The sequence below is a fragment of the Octopus sinensis genome, linkage group LG12 (genome assembly GCF_006345805.1).
Source record: "Octopus sinensis linkage group LG12, ASM634580v1, whole genome shotgun sequence".
Classification (NCBI taxonomy): Eukaryota; Metazoa; Mollusca; class Cephalopoda; order Octopoda; family Octopodidae; genus Octopus; species Octopus sinensis.
Window position 1 is genome coordinate 5,307,086 of NC_043008.1, and position 15,041 is coordinate 5,322,126.

A 15,041-nucleotide genomic window follows, 5' to 3' on the forward strand; every position below is an offset into this window, starting at 1 on the left:
AGATAATTTCAGTCTATACCTGGCGCTGCATTTTCTGTAGGTTGCCAAGACTGAACACACAGACACGGAGCTATAAGTAATCAGCCACGTGTTTATAGGTTCTAATTCTTCGAATCCACCGCACAAATGCAGAACTCAACCAGCACTAAATAAATAAATTGCCCATTTTCTTCCAAAATTTGCCAAAAAACATTTTATCATTAATTAAAATCTTAGGCTAGCAAGAATATTTATTGAAAAAATTCTTAGTTACCAGTGGTCAGATATCATATTCTTTGGGTATCTCTTTTGTGTTTGAATGTACACTGTATTCTTCTCTGTATATATATATATGTATATATATAAGTTCAGAAAAATTTAGATTCAGTTGAATATGGTACTTAAGTTAAAGGCACCAGAATTTTGTGTGGTATTATCCATATAAATCAAATGGGGTGATTATAATCAAAATAAGCAACAAGTATATCCAAAGTAGAGTAGTACAGTTGTTTCATGCTACTTCATTTTATTAAACACTGTAAGTATTACATCAGTTTTAAAATGTTGAGCAATCTTCAGCCACATATAGAATTTTTCAATTAAACAGACAATGCACATTCTTACACTTATTTTAAAACTGATGTAATACTTACATTGTTTAATAAAATGAAGTAGCATGAAACAATTGTACTACTCTACCTTGGATATCCTTGTTGGTTATTTTGATTATATATATCGAACATATATATATATATATCATATGATGTAATTTTATTCATAACTTATTTTCTTAATAGCTTATTACTATTGAATCCTTTCATAAAAGCAATTTGTTGATCTAAGTTGGCCTGTCCTATCACTTCAAGAATTTTCTTTGTTATATTTATCTGTTCATTGTTGGACAATCAATATAGTCATTACGTTTGGCAATTGCAGAAATTCTACTCGAGACATCTGCAACCTAATTCTTTCTTCGTGGATGGCATTGTATTTCACATGAGAACATTGAAAGCTGTAATCTCCAACAGCAGACATAAATTTGCATTTTAATAATAGATTGAGGTCAGCAACCAAATAGAAATGCAATAAACTGACAGAATTGTTTGGGTGTCAGACAGAATACCTTATGCCATTTGTTCTGATACATTCTGAGTTCAAATCCTGCTGAGGCTAACTTTACCTTTTGTCCATTCAGAGTTGATTTAAAAAAAAAAATTACCAGTCTAGAGTGATGAACTGGAAATGTTAGTCATCATCATCATCATCATCATCATCATCGTTTAATGTCTGTTTTCCATGCTAGCACGGGTTGGACAGTTCGGCCAGGGTGTGGGAAACCAGGAGGCTGCACCAGGCTCCAGTCTGATCTGGCAGTGTTTCTACAGCTGGATGCCCTTCCTAATGCCAACCACTCTGTGAGTGTAGTGGGTGCTTTTTACGTGCCACCAGCACAGGTGCCAGGTGAGGCAGGCAACGGCCATGATCAGTTGGTGCTTTTTACGTGCCACTGGCACGGAGGCCAGTCAAGGTGGCGCTGACATCAGCCACATTCGGATGGATCTTTTTACGTGCCACCGGCACAGGGATCACAGCTACAATTTCCATTGATTTTTGATGTTGATGTACTTTACCCAATCACAGGGTCGAAACAGTGTTTCTTTACTTGCCACCTGCACAGGAGTCAGTCCAGTGGCACTGGCAACGGCCGGGTGCCAGTCATAGGATTTGGTTCAGGCAAATACCTTTGGTATCTGCTCCAGATTTGTGCATTCTGATTTCAAATCCTACCCATCACAAAAAAACAAAAAAACAAAAAGGGACACTAGATGTGAGGAGTTGCAATCGAAAGATTAGTATCGACAATTTGAAAAATCAGTTGAACCATAGTTTCATTGAAACAATGGCTTCTCATTTTGCATTAGGACAAAACTCTGGAGAAGCTAACCATTTGTTCTTCTACACATACCTTGGATCAAGGTTCTGCAACAACTATTACAATAGCCTCTGATCTTTACATGCTACGTTCTCCTAGTCTAGATCAAGTTCAATAGCATCTGTTTCTTATAACAAACTGTATCCTCCCTCACCTGGCTCAAGTTTTACAATGGATGCTATTTCTTATAACATGCTAGCAGGTCCTTCTTAACAACATTATAAGACTTAAGGCAAATGAATGCACTCAGCCCTGTAAAAATTTATTGACAGCATGCCAGAGCATAAATTGATTAGAAAGGGATCCCCAGGCCTGTGTAGCCCCATTTTAAAATGACTTAAACATGCTGGTGCAGTTGCCATCATTATTCGACCGTGGTCGAGACAATGGAATTTATTATGTTATGCCAGACTTCACGGTCCATCATAGCATTACGGAGATCCTGTTGCTGGATGCCTGTATCCCTGGAGATTACATCAGGGTAGGGGAGTGTGCGCCCTCTGGTATCATGAGCAGATGGCTTCCAGAGGAGAAGAGTAGAAATTACCAACAATGTCTTAAATATGGTTTCTGATTACAAACATGTTGGGTCATACATATCATCATCTGAAGAAATTTTCTAACTAGAAAGGGTATGGCCAGGTCAGCCTGTAATGATATGCATAAGATCTGGTCATCAAATCTAAGTAGAGATTTCAAACTTAAAATCTTCAAAGCCACAGTCGAACCAATTCTACTATATGGCTCAGAAACCTGGACGTTATCAAAGATGCTTGAGAGGCAGTTGGATGGAACTTACACTCGCCTCCTTATGAGAGCTCAAAATCTCTCATGGAAGCGTCATCCAACCAAAGTAAAAATATATGGGAAATTACCACCTGTATCATTTCTTGTGAAAGGTAAAAGAGTCCAGTTTGCTGGACATTGTTGTAGAGCTGAAAACGAGGTAATTTCTACTCTTCTCCAGGAGCTGGCGGGCGGCGAATATACACATATATACATGCATAATATATCTACCCATACACACATACGCACTCACACACACACACACACACACACACACATACATAGGGGCAGGTGTGGCTGTGTGGTAACAAACTACGTTCCAAACGCATGGTCCTGGGTTCAGTCCCACTGTGTGGTGACTTGGCATGTGTCTTCTGCTGTAGCTTTAGACCAACAAAAGCCTTCTCAGTGGATTTTGTACATATATACAGGCATACATACATATATATATACATGCATACGTACATATTCGGCATAAACACTCTACTACTACAACTAATAACTGTTGGGAACACTTTCAAGCCTGCCTTACATTCGAACCGGAATCTCAAAAACATTGTCCCCTTCAGCGCCAAGCTCAACTGCTCTATCCTGACATGGAGGGTATCAGCAATGAAATCTATAACAAAACACTCATTGACGTTGAAGATAGAATTGCTAAATTGGGTGGAAATGAATTGTCGACGCAGGAAACACAACAAAAAACACTCAAACACACACGTGTGTGTGTTTGTTACAGTTGTCAATTGTTGAAAGAAACAAATTGTAAGCTAAGAAGGTCTGTGTGTGTGTGCATGCGTGTGTGTGTGTGTGTGTCTGTGTGTGTAGGAAGTGAAGGATAAAAATATGGACCTTTTATTTCCATACAGACAACATAACACTATCAACCTCATACCACCACCACAACGTTTTTCTTTATCCTGTTAAAAACTGATTGATTCTATCCCTTTTACCTATGACCTTAGCCACGTCAGCCGAAAGTTAAATCAACAGAGGATCACCTTTATACCTACAAACATATGTCTATTTTTATAGCTGCAACCACATTATATATACCGTACTTAACACACACCATGACACACCACAAATGTACCCTGAACGAGATGGACTATTCATTATAATACATCAGTTCCACACATTTACCCTGGTTCCATTTCGGACAACAGCACAAACATTTGCCATTTGACACATGTATGTAAATAAATTCCTTTCTTAAAAATTTCAATTCATTTTCTTTTTCAATTTACCTTTCTATACACTTTACACAAATATTTGATTAAACAACTAAAACACTTGCCATTTCGAACATGTACGTAAACTACTTCCATTCTTACAAATCTAACTTTATTTTCTTGCTTTTAACTCAACTTTCAATACACTTTACACACTCTGTCACTATACTTGCATAAACAATTTCTTTCAGCTGCAAATATTTCTTTCTTTTCCTTCCATGGTCAACATTTTTCCACATTTCATTCACAGTGTCTTGTGTTCTATCTTTAAGTAATTTTCACCCTTTCTTTTTCACATAAAATGCCACCGAAAAAGAGAAGTCGCCTCAGCCGCCATACTGCAGCAGCAGCGGCACAAAAGGCGATTATCGCAAACGAGTCCTCCGACAAAAACGCTTTCAGACTTTCACAGAGCACCTTACGTTCAGAGCAATCACGAGCTGCTGAAAATTTACAACAGCGCAACGCACGCCTAGCAAAAATGGCTTCATACGATGCTGCTTCCAGGGCTTCAGAGGGTCTGGAAACAATGTCGAAGCGCATGGCCATAAAGGCTGCTGCTGTTGCTGCTGCACAAAGGGCTTCAGAGGACCCACAACAAAGGGCCACTCAACTGGCTACTGCTGCTTCAACATTTTCAACACTTCTACATTCCAGCGGAACAGTCGACGGCGCGAGGCTACCTGCAGTCTGACGAGTCCAAGCAGCCCTTACTGGCATCTACGAGCTTTCAAGTATGAGCCCAACTTCAATTACTTGATGCACGCTGACATAAATATTGGGGAAATGTGCTTCAATTGCCAATTCTGCAATGCTAAAAAGTGGGCTGGGGAACCACCTGCGATGTGCTGCTTAAACGGTAAGGTCAGCTTGCCCCCTCTTCGGGAGCTGCCAGACCCTTTGAAGGAATTACTTACTGGTTCCACCTCAAGGTCATCAAAATTCCTTCAACTCATCAGGAAGTACAATTGTGCATTTCAGATGACTTCTTTCGGGGCTAACGTTGTCAGAGAAACTGGTTGGATGCCTACTTTCAAGGTCCAGGGCCAGGTGTACCACCATATTGGGTCACTCCAGCCACTACAAAATTGCAAACCTTTGTTCCTTCAAATTTATTTCATTTCAAATTACAATAGGCAACTTGATGTGCATTTCGGCGTAATTCCACAACCTGCAAACACTGACGCTGACAATTTCGACAGAGACGTGCTGCTCAGTCTGCAAAACATGCTTCATGAGCACAACAGCTACATTCACAGTTTCAAATACGCCTTGGAAACAGCCCCTTCACCAACATTCACCATTGTCATCGATGCTGACAAAAGACCTTCTGGGGAGCACGCACGCCGATATAACGCCCCTTCGTGCAATGAAGTGGCCATAGTTCCCCATGGTGAACAGCACAATAAGCGAGACATAGTTCTTCAAAGTCGCGACAGTGGTCTTCAGCGTATTAATGAGACGCATCAGTCATATGATGCCCTGCAGTATCCCCTTCTTTTTACGTATGGAGAAGACGGGTACCATTTCGGCATTCCTCACCACAAACCAAACGAGCCCTCGGCTGCGACATCTAAAACTGTTTCATGTATGGCTTTTTACTCATACCGCTTCATGACAAGGCATAATAATTTCAACCCCCTGCACAGATCACGGCAACTGTTTCACCAGTTTGCAGTTGACATGGCTGCAAAGATGGAGTCCGAGAGACTGGGCTTCATCAAATTGAATCAGAAGCAGCTGCGCTCAGACTCCTACATCCATTTGCGTGATGGCATCAGGAATGACACTGACGCCCGCAATATCGGCAAAATGTGCATTCTCCCCTCAACCTATACAGGGGGCCCACGGTACATGCACGAGCGAACACAAGACACTATGACTTATGTTCGGCATTATGGGCGACCCGATTTATTCATTACCTTTACATGTAACCCAAAGTAGGTTGAGGTAACGCGAGAACTTTTCCCAGGGCAGTAGTACTGTCATCGCCATGATATTATTGCAAGGGTTTTCAGGTAGAAACTGGCTAAGCTCATTAATTTAAAAGGGCAGGTTTTTGGGCCTGTTAACTGTCACATGTATACTGTTGAGTGGCAGAAAAGAGGGTTGCCACACGCGCACGTTTTGCTTTGGTTGCTCAACAAAATAGACCCAACAGTTCTTGATGATCTCATTGCAGCAGAAATTCCGGACCCAACTGTTGACCGGCAGCTGTACGACATTGTGAAGGCACACATGGTACATGGTCCGTGCAGTACTGGTTTTCAAAAGTTCTCCTCATGCCACAAAGACCACGTGTGCACTAAACGGTACCCAAAGAGGTTCGTGGACGAGACCCAGACCGGCCGCGACGGATACCCACTGTACAGAAGAAGGCACCCTGACAATGGTGGATTCACTATGACGTTACGGGGTCATCAAGTGGATAATAGGTGGGTAGTACCGTACTGTCCATTTCTGATGAAAACTTTTAACGCTCACATAAATGTGGAGTTCTGTCATTCAGTCAAGTCTATAAAGTATATATGTAAATATGTTAACAAGGGTTCTGACACTACCATGTTTGGCCTTCAAAAGGACAATAGCATGAACGAGGTGTCACAGTACTTGGCAGGTCGGTACATAAGCAATGGTGAAGCTTTTTGGCGGATATTCGGGTTTCCACTTCACCAAAGGCACCCCGCCATCATACAACTAGCGGTTCATTTGGAAAATGGCCAGCGAACTTACTTTACTGAACAGACTGCAGCTGAATTGGCAGCAAATCCAAATCAAACAACTTTGACCGGTTTCTTTAGGCTTTGCCAACTTGATACATTTGCTAAAACACTTTTATACCCTCAGGTCCCGTCCTACTACGTGTGGTCAAACAACAATTGGGTGCGTAGGAAGTCGGGTCAGGATGTTGAAGGACATCCTGGTGTCAAGTTTAACAGTTGTCTAGGAAGAGTCTACACTGTACCTCCAAACCAACATGAGTGTTTTCACCTGCGCCTTCTCCTCCATGAGGTTTTAGGCCCACAAAGTTTTCAGGACATCAGAACTGTTGATGGTGTATTATGTGATACTTTCCGCGAAACCTGTTTTCAGCGTCGACTTTTGGAGGATGATTCACAATGGGGCGCCACTATGGCGGAGGGTGTTTCGTTAAAATCTCCTAAAAAAATCAGATCGCTTTTCGCTATTCTACTACTATGGTGTGACTTGGTTGATCCCGCCTGTTTATGGCTTACCTACAAAGATTATATGTCTGAAGATTTCCTGCGTCACGCTCAATCGCTACATCCATCAATGGAGGTCGGGTACACTGACCTCAATTACAACAGGGCGCTGCTTGAAATCAAAGATACTGTACTTGATATGGGCGGTAGTGCCTTGCTGGTCTATGGCCTACCTTCAACAAACCGGGAAGGCACAAACACTCTGTCTTCACATTTGCTGCGTGAGACATGTTTTAATGTTGACGAGCTTGCCGAGTACATAGCCGACAATGAGCCAAAGCTCCTTCCAGAACAGAAGTTCGCTTACAACTCCGTTGTTAATTCAGTCTGGGCCAAAGCTGGGGGATTTTTTTCCTGGACACTCCTGGGGGCACTGGGAAAACTTTTGTCAACAAATTAGTATTGGCTGAGATTAGGTGAACACAAGGCATTGCCCTAGCTGTGGCATCATCTGGAATTGCGGCTACTTTGTTGCCAGGCGGCAGGACAGCTCACTCCACTTTCAAGCTCCTGCTTGACTTAGCGAAGACTGAGACACCAACTTGCAACATCAGTAACAGCTCCGGTCAGGCAGAAATCTTCAGACGATGCAAGCTTATCGTTTGGGATGAATGCACGATGGCCCACAGAGGTGCTCAGAGACATCAAACACTCTTCAGCTCCCATGGGAGGCATAACACTTCTTCTTTCAGGGGACTTCCGACAAACACTTCCCGTTATTCCCATGGGACTAGAGCTGATGTAGTAAGTGCGTGTCTTAAGTCATCCACATTGTGGCCACTGGTGAAGACTCTCAAACTTCACACCAATATGCGTGCTCATATGCGACGTGATATCACATCAGTAGCATTTTCTCACACCCTCCTAGCACTTGGTGAAGGCAAAATACCAGGGGATGAAAATGGTAATATTGCCATCGATTCCATTTGTACCATTGTTAAACGCCTTCTGATCTCAGAGATGCAGTGTTCCCAGATCTACAAGCTAATTATCAGAATATGGATTGGATTGGCCAAAGGGCTATTCTGGCCCCGAGGAATAAAACTATTCACCATATTAATGATGAAATGCTAAATCTCATTCCTGGGGATGTCTATGTATATAAGTCTATCGATACAACTCCTGACCCAGAGGACGTCATCAACTATCCAATAGAGGTACTCAATTCCTTTGAGCCCCCCGGACTACCACCACACATTCTCAAACTTAAAGTTGGTGCCCCTATAATGCTCATTAGAAATTTGGTTCCCCCAAAACAATGCAATGGCACATGTTTGATCGTTAAGTCCTTATCTCCCAATCTGATTGAGGCCACCATTATCACAGGGTGCGGTCGAGGCAACGTTGTGCTCATACCTAGGATGCATCTTTTCCCATCAGGAGCAGACCTACCGTTCATATTTCGGAGGTCCCAGTTCCCAGTAAGGCCGTTTCGCAATGTCAATTAAGAAAGCGCAGGGTCAAACACTGTCTGTGGCGGGAATACATTTGAGAGAGCCATGTTTCTCTCATGGTCAGCTTTATGTTGGCTGCTCGCGTGTCGGCAGCAACAGTGATGCTTTCGCATTCATTCCACAACGAAAAGCATTATGTACAAGGAGGTTTTATAGGATTACTACGTTTCATCATTTTCGAACACGTTAATATTTCACTTACATACGACTCTCTTTTATGATGGCATTTACATTTTTAGGCATTTCATGACATTAATTCACACTTGACCAACACTTGTCCTTCGCTCACCTCTATTTCTATCCATTCATCATCAAACCACCAGCCTCATCTTCTATATCCAATGTACATGACACATCTACCCCCTACATCTACACTCTCACTGTTAAAGTTTACATAAGCGACAACACGATCGTTATACAACAACAAATTTAATCATAACGCCCATCAATGAAAACATCTCCACCATTGTGTTGTGATTCATCTATTCAGCACCACTACAGTCTTGCCGGTCTGACATATGGTGAGTAGATGCTATTGTTCTATATTTTATAAATTACCCATATTTACTTACCCATGCTTCATTCCCCTCTTGCCTACATAGGGCATCTATTCTCTTTTAACACAGCATGAAGTTTTGTAACAGCACATCCGCTGCCGTTCGTGGAAAACGAAGAGATCCTATTCACCTGCGAACGTTTTACACCGCCTTCCATGACTATCAAATTCTTACAATTATGAGAACAATAACATGGCTCTTTTCAAGGCAACCTCACATTCAATTCTTACACCATTCTACGAGGGGGTAGGAACCCTTTTACACGGCTTTCTATACACTTACAAATACATTCATTCGCCGTAAACTTATATCAATATTTGCCTGAATAATCATCATAATTCAGTGCAATCATTAACAGTACTTTCAAGCAATTCAGCCCCGAGCATCGCCGGGCAATTCTGCTAGTATATATATATATATATATATATATATATATATATCAATAATAATAAAGGGTAAAATTAATTAATTAGTAATTAATAATTCCACCAAGTAGTGTTCAGCATATCAAATGGACCATTTACGGTAAACTTAAACATTACTTTTTATAATTAGGAGTATAATTATAATTAGGGTTCAGCAAAAAAATTTGCTTTGCCACATACTCTTAGAAATAGCAGCCAAAGAATTTAGCTATTTCTTCTACAATAAGAAGAATCTCCCAGACAACGTATACTCAAAAACAATTCATGTAGGCATAGAGGAAAAAATAACGAAAATTCACCCGGCATTTGATTACTTGTGGATGCGTTTCGGAGTTAGATAGATACGGAGATGCAAGAATTACATCTTCATTATACCATTCTCTTCATCAGCACAAAGATTTCAAGATTTTAAATTAGAGAGCACTGAAAAAATTGAACATACCTATCTGATTTAAGTAACATCAGACAAACTATTTTCAACATCCAGTACCAACAAATTCAAAACATATGAATGAGGCTTCATATTCTCCCTCACCCACCCACGTGTGTTGTCGAGCAACAAATTCCTACAGTAAAAAACTGTAGTTTATTATCAGGGAGAGAATTATATTATCAATAATAATACTTGGTGGAATTATTAATTACTAATTAATTAATTTTACCCTTTGTATATATATATACATATATAGCATTTTATGTTTATCAATTTGTTTTGCAAGATTCCTGATGTGAAATTGTGTGTTTTAACAGATATTGTTGTATTTTTTTTTTGCCAAATAAACACACGCACTTTTTTCTTTTCTTCTTTTATTTATTTGTTTGTCACTTGACTGCAGCCATGCTGGAGCACCACCTTTAGTTGAACAATTCGACCCCAGGACTTATTCTTTGTAAGCCTAGTACTTATTCTATCGGTAAACCGCTAAGTTATGGGGTCGTAAACACACCAACATCGGTTATCAAGCGATTGTGGGGGGACAAACATACACACACACACATATACGATGGACTTCCATCTACCAAATCCACTCACAAGACTTTGGTTGGCCTGAGGCTATAGTAGAAGACACTTGCTCAAGGTGCCACACAGTGGGACTGAACCCGGAGTTATGTGGTTGGTAAGCTACTTACCACTCCTGTGCCTATATATTCGTTCTTTACTTGTTTATTACTGTTCTTATTTTATTATTTTAACCCATGTCCATGAATGGAGTAAGTGGAGCAGGAACACACACGAAAGCAAAATGTGTCACTGAAGAGGTCACAGATGTGTGACAAAAGATTTCCAAACAATGGACATAAATTAAATTAATAAAATAACATAGTAATAAATGAGTGAAGAATAAAATATATAGTGTGTGTGTTTATTTGGCAAAAAAAAAGACCATCCCAAAATACAACATAGCATTTTAATTATATCTCTATATATATATAAACGACAAAATGTTTGTGTGTGTGCATGTCCTTTATACAAATCCACAATTTTTCAGTTAGAGGGTCATACTTTCTATGGTCATTCAAAACCGCCCAAGAGTGGTCGTGCACATCTTTACATTTCCCCAGTCACCCTGCAAAGCCATTAAAAAATCAATAGAAGTGACTTTTTTGTGAATTTTCTATCCAAATCCCAATCAAAATGCCCGAAACTTGATACACCAATTGAATGCCAGCTAGCTGTATGTGATTGGTTGGAGATTTGGACAGTACTCACGTATATATGTGCACGCACGCAGCTGTATATGCATGCACTAGCACTATGGCCTGGCTTTGCCGAGTCATAGTGCTAGTTCCAAATTAAGAATTTGAGACTTCAGATATAAGTGTGATATGTTGAATTATTTAAGGCAAAGCTATTATAAAATAGCACTGCCCTAATCTTTTATTGTTAAACATGTATTTTTTCTCTCAACACTACATATCAATGAGTTAACTCTCCAGCAGTCCTCAGGTGACAATTTCTTGTTAAACGTTAGTAGAGTCAGGACAGAGTTAGCATATTTGTTTCTTTTGCTCCAAATTTTCTCTAGTTTCCTCTTTTATTCTTCTAATATCTAACAGAAGATGGTACTCAAATGTTATTGATCAAGGCATTGTGATAAACGTTCAAGCAAAACTACACAAGAATAGATTAATGGTCAATAAAAGTCAGAAATTGTTTCATGAGGATTTGTATGCATAAAATATCTGTTACCCATATGAATATTGTTAGGTAAAGTTCTTTAGGTATATGAGATTATATTTGGCTCATAATTTTTTTAATGTTTTTAGATATTGGAATTTTTGCACTTTTAAAAATGTTAATTGAAAATATTGAATTTAAAGACATTTAAAAAAATAACATATATATATAACATTTAAATAATGAGGGAGATAAATTGAATATTAATTTAATTAATATCAATTTAAAACCAGTAGCCTAGCATATAGAAAATTTTTTTTAAATCAGCGAAAATTTCAATACATGTGTATATTAAGGGTGTATATTAGGTGGATAGCCATATGCTAGAAGAAGATCACATAATCTAACTACAAAGAAAGAATGTTCTCCAGAGAAAATTCAGCGAAAACTAGAACATAGGCAGGCAAGACCGATGAAAATTATACAAAAATCAAGAATTAATTGTATAATTTTCATCTGTCTTGCCCACCTATGTTCTGGCGTTTGCTGAATTTTCTCTGGAGAACATTCTTTCTTTGTAGTTAGATTATGTGATCTTCTTCTAGCATATGGCTATCCACCTAGTGGTGTTTTAGCCATTTACATATATATATAACAATTGCAGCGTGGAAGGTGTTTATAAGCCATTTAAGAAACACACAAAAGCCGTTCGATTCACTCCAACATTTAAGTTTAATTTGTCAATTTGACAAATTAAACTTAAAACTTAAATGTTGGAGTGAATCGAACGGCTTTTGTATGTTTCTTAAATGGCTTATAAACACCTTCCACGCTGCAATTGTTTTCGTTTCAGCACACGATCTCAGATCAAATTACTTGCTATGCGAGTACATCTCCGTATCATATATATATATATATATATATATATATAATCAAAATAAGCAACAAGTATATCCAAAGTAGAGTAGTACAATTGTTTCATGCTACTTCATTTTATTAAACACTGTAAGTATTACATCAGTTTTAAAATGTTGAGCAATACTTAATGTTTAATAAAATGAAGTAGCATGAAACAATTGTACTACACTACCTTGGATATCCTTGTTGCTTATTATGATTATAATCACCCCATTTGATTTATATCGATAATACCATACCATATTCATCTGAATCTAAATATACATATTGCAGTTTGATAGTTAGATATATAAATTAGGACTTCATCATAGTCATAGTTTAACGTCCGCTTTCCATGCTGGCATGGGTTGGACGGTTTGACAGGGCTGGTAAGCCAGTAGGCTGCACCAGGCACCAATCTGATCTGGCAAAGTTTCTTCAGCTGGATGCCCTTCCTAACTTATATCTAAATAATCATAGCAACGATAATAATGTCCATAATCGGTACAGGGCTTCAATTGGGGGGGGGGAGGATATTGATTAAGACTGACTCAAGTTTTGTTATCATACCTAGAAGGTGAAGTTGACTCTGGCAGTATTCAAAATCAGAACAGAGGCATGACTAAATATTGGGTTGTCCGGAAAGTTTGTGCCGATTTATAGTACCTTACCATTCAACTTATTTTAGAACATGGTTGAGTCCATAAAATAGGATTTGACTACACCTCCATTTAAAGTACAGTTTAAGCTATCTTTTCGTGGAAGAAGTTTATGTTCCTATAACCTGTGTTAATTCTGTAACCCTTTAATATGGAAAATAAGAAAGTTCCTTTTTGGCACTTGATGCTTTGGGAACCAGCTCGGCTGGGATGTGTTACCCCCACCCTCCATATTCACCAGATATTTCTTTGGATTTCCACTTACCAGGTCTCTGCAGAATAGTCTTAATGGTAAAAATTTCAATTCATTGGATGACTTAAAAAGATAACTTGATGAATTCTTTGCCATGAAACCACCTCAATTCTGGGAAGAGTGTATTTTCAAGTTAAAGGAAAGATGGAGACGCATTGTGCAACAAAATGGTTCATATTTGGTTGATTAAAAATGTAATGGCAAGTATTTATTGACCTTTTTATCTCCTTTCAAAATCGGCATGAATTTTCCGGACAACCAAATCCATGTTTTGTCTCTCCTAACAGAACTGGCTCCACCAATATTGCCAATGCACAGCCCTATCAATAATAATAATAATAGTAACAAATTTTGGCCCAAACCAGCAATTTTGGGGGAAGGGGGAATTACATTGGCCCCAGTTTTCAAATAGTATTTATTTTATCAACTTTGAAAGGATGAAAGTCAGTTCTGCCAGCTCACAGCCTTAGCGTGATCATTACCAGCGTCACCTTACTGGCACTCGAGCCCCGTGCTAGTAGGGTATTAAGAGCACCATCCGAGCGTGATCGTTGCCAGAGTGGCTAACTGGCTTCCGTGCCGGTGGCACATAAAAGACACCATTCGAGCATGATCGTTACCAATGTCGCCTTACTGGCACCTGTGCCGGTGGCATGTGTAAAAGATTCGAACGAGGTCATTGCCAGTACTGCCTGACTGGCCCCATGCCAGTGGCATGTAAAAGGCCACCATTCAAGCGTGATCGTTACCAACATCACCTTACAGGTACCTGTGCCAGTGGCGGAGCCTGGTGCAGCCATCTGGTTCGCCAGCCCTCTGTCAAACCATCCAATCCATGCTAGCATGGAAAGCGGACGTTAAATGATGATGATGATGATATTAATAAAATAATATCTAACTTAAGCACAGGGTTACAATTTTGATAGGAGAGGTTAGTCAAATTAAACCAAACCCAGTTCTTAACTAGTATTTTATTTTACCAATCCCAGGAGGATGAAGTGTAATGGGTGCCAGGTCATAATTTGAACTCAGAACAAAGCTCTCCAATGCTTTAATGATTCTACCAATCCACAGGCATTGTGATTTCTAATATAGGAACAAAGCCACAAATTGACTCTTCAGTTTGTCTTAATGGCAGAATTGGTTCTACCAATATTACTGATGTACAGCTCTATCAGTAATAATAACAATAATATTACTTTGGCACAAGGCCAGCAAGTTCAGGGAAGGGGGCTGATTTCATTGACCCCAGTGTTTAACTGGTACTCACCCTGAAAGAATGAAAGGCCAAATCAACCACAGTGGAACTAAACTCAGAACATGAAGACACACTAAATACTTATTTCTTTACTACCCACAAGGGGCTAAATACAGAGGGGACAAACAAGGACAGACAAACGGATTAAGTCGATTCCATCGACCCCAGTGCGTAACTGGTACTTATTTAATCGACCCCGAAAGGATGAAAGGCAAAGTCGACCTTGGCGGAATTTGAACTCAGAACGTAACCGCAGACAAAATAC

General features: G+C 39.6%; 2 protein-coding genes across 2 annotated transcripts; both read left to right on the plus strand.

Annotated features, from left to right (window-relative positions):
* The first annotated feature begins 4,716 nt into the window (after positions 1–4,716).
* LOC115217809 lies at positions 4,717–5,874 on the plus strand. The gene has a single exon (XM_029787492.1). It carries the CDS (start codon positions 4,717–4,719, stop codon positions 5,872–5,874), a length of 1,158 nt encoding a protein of 385 aa, XP_029643352.1.
* A 618-nt stretch (positions 5,875–6,492) lies between these two features.
* LOC115217810 lies at positions 6,493–14,699 on the plus strand. The gene is made up of 2 exons (XM_029787493.1): positions 6,493–7,300; positions 14,593–14,699. Exons 1-2 carry the CDS (start codon positions 6,493–6,495, stop codon positions 14,697–14,699), a joined length of 915 nt encoding a protein of 304 aa, XP_029643353.1.
* Positions 14,700–15,041: the final 342 nt, after the last annotated feature.

Bases quoted from the DNA above. Each gene is read 5' to 3' on its own strand.
- LOC115217809 (XM_029787492.1), top strand. From the start codon at position 4,717: ATGTGCTTCAATTGCCAATTCTGCAATGCTAAAAAGTGGGCTGGGGAA.
- LOC115217810 (XM_029787493.1), top strand. From the start codon at position 6,493: ATGTTTGGCCTTCAAAAGGACAATAGCATGAACGAGGTGTCACAGTAC. The intron at 7,301-14,592 runs GTAGTGCCTTGC...ACCAATCCACAG, and splicing joins TACTGTACTTGATATGGGCG to GCATTGTGATTTCTAATATA.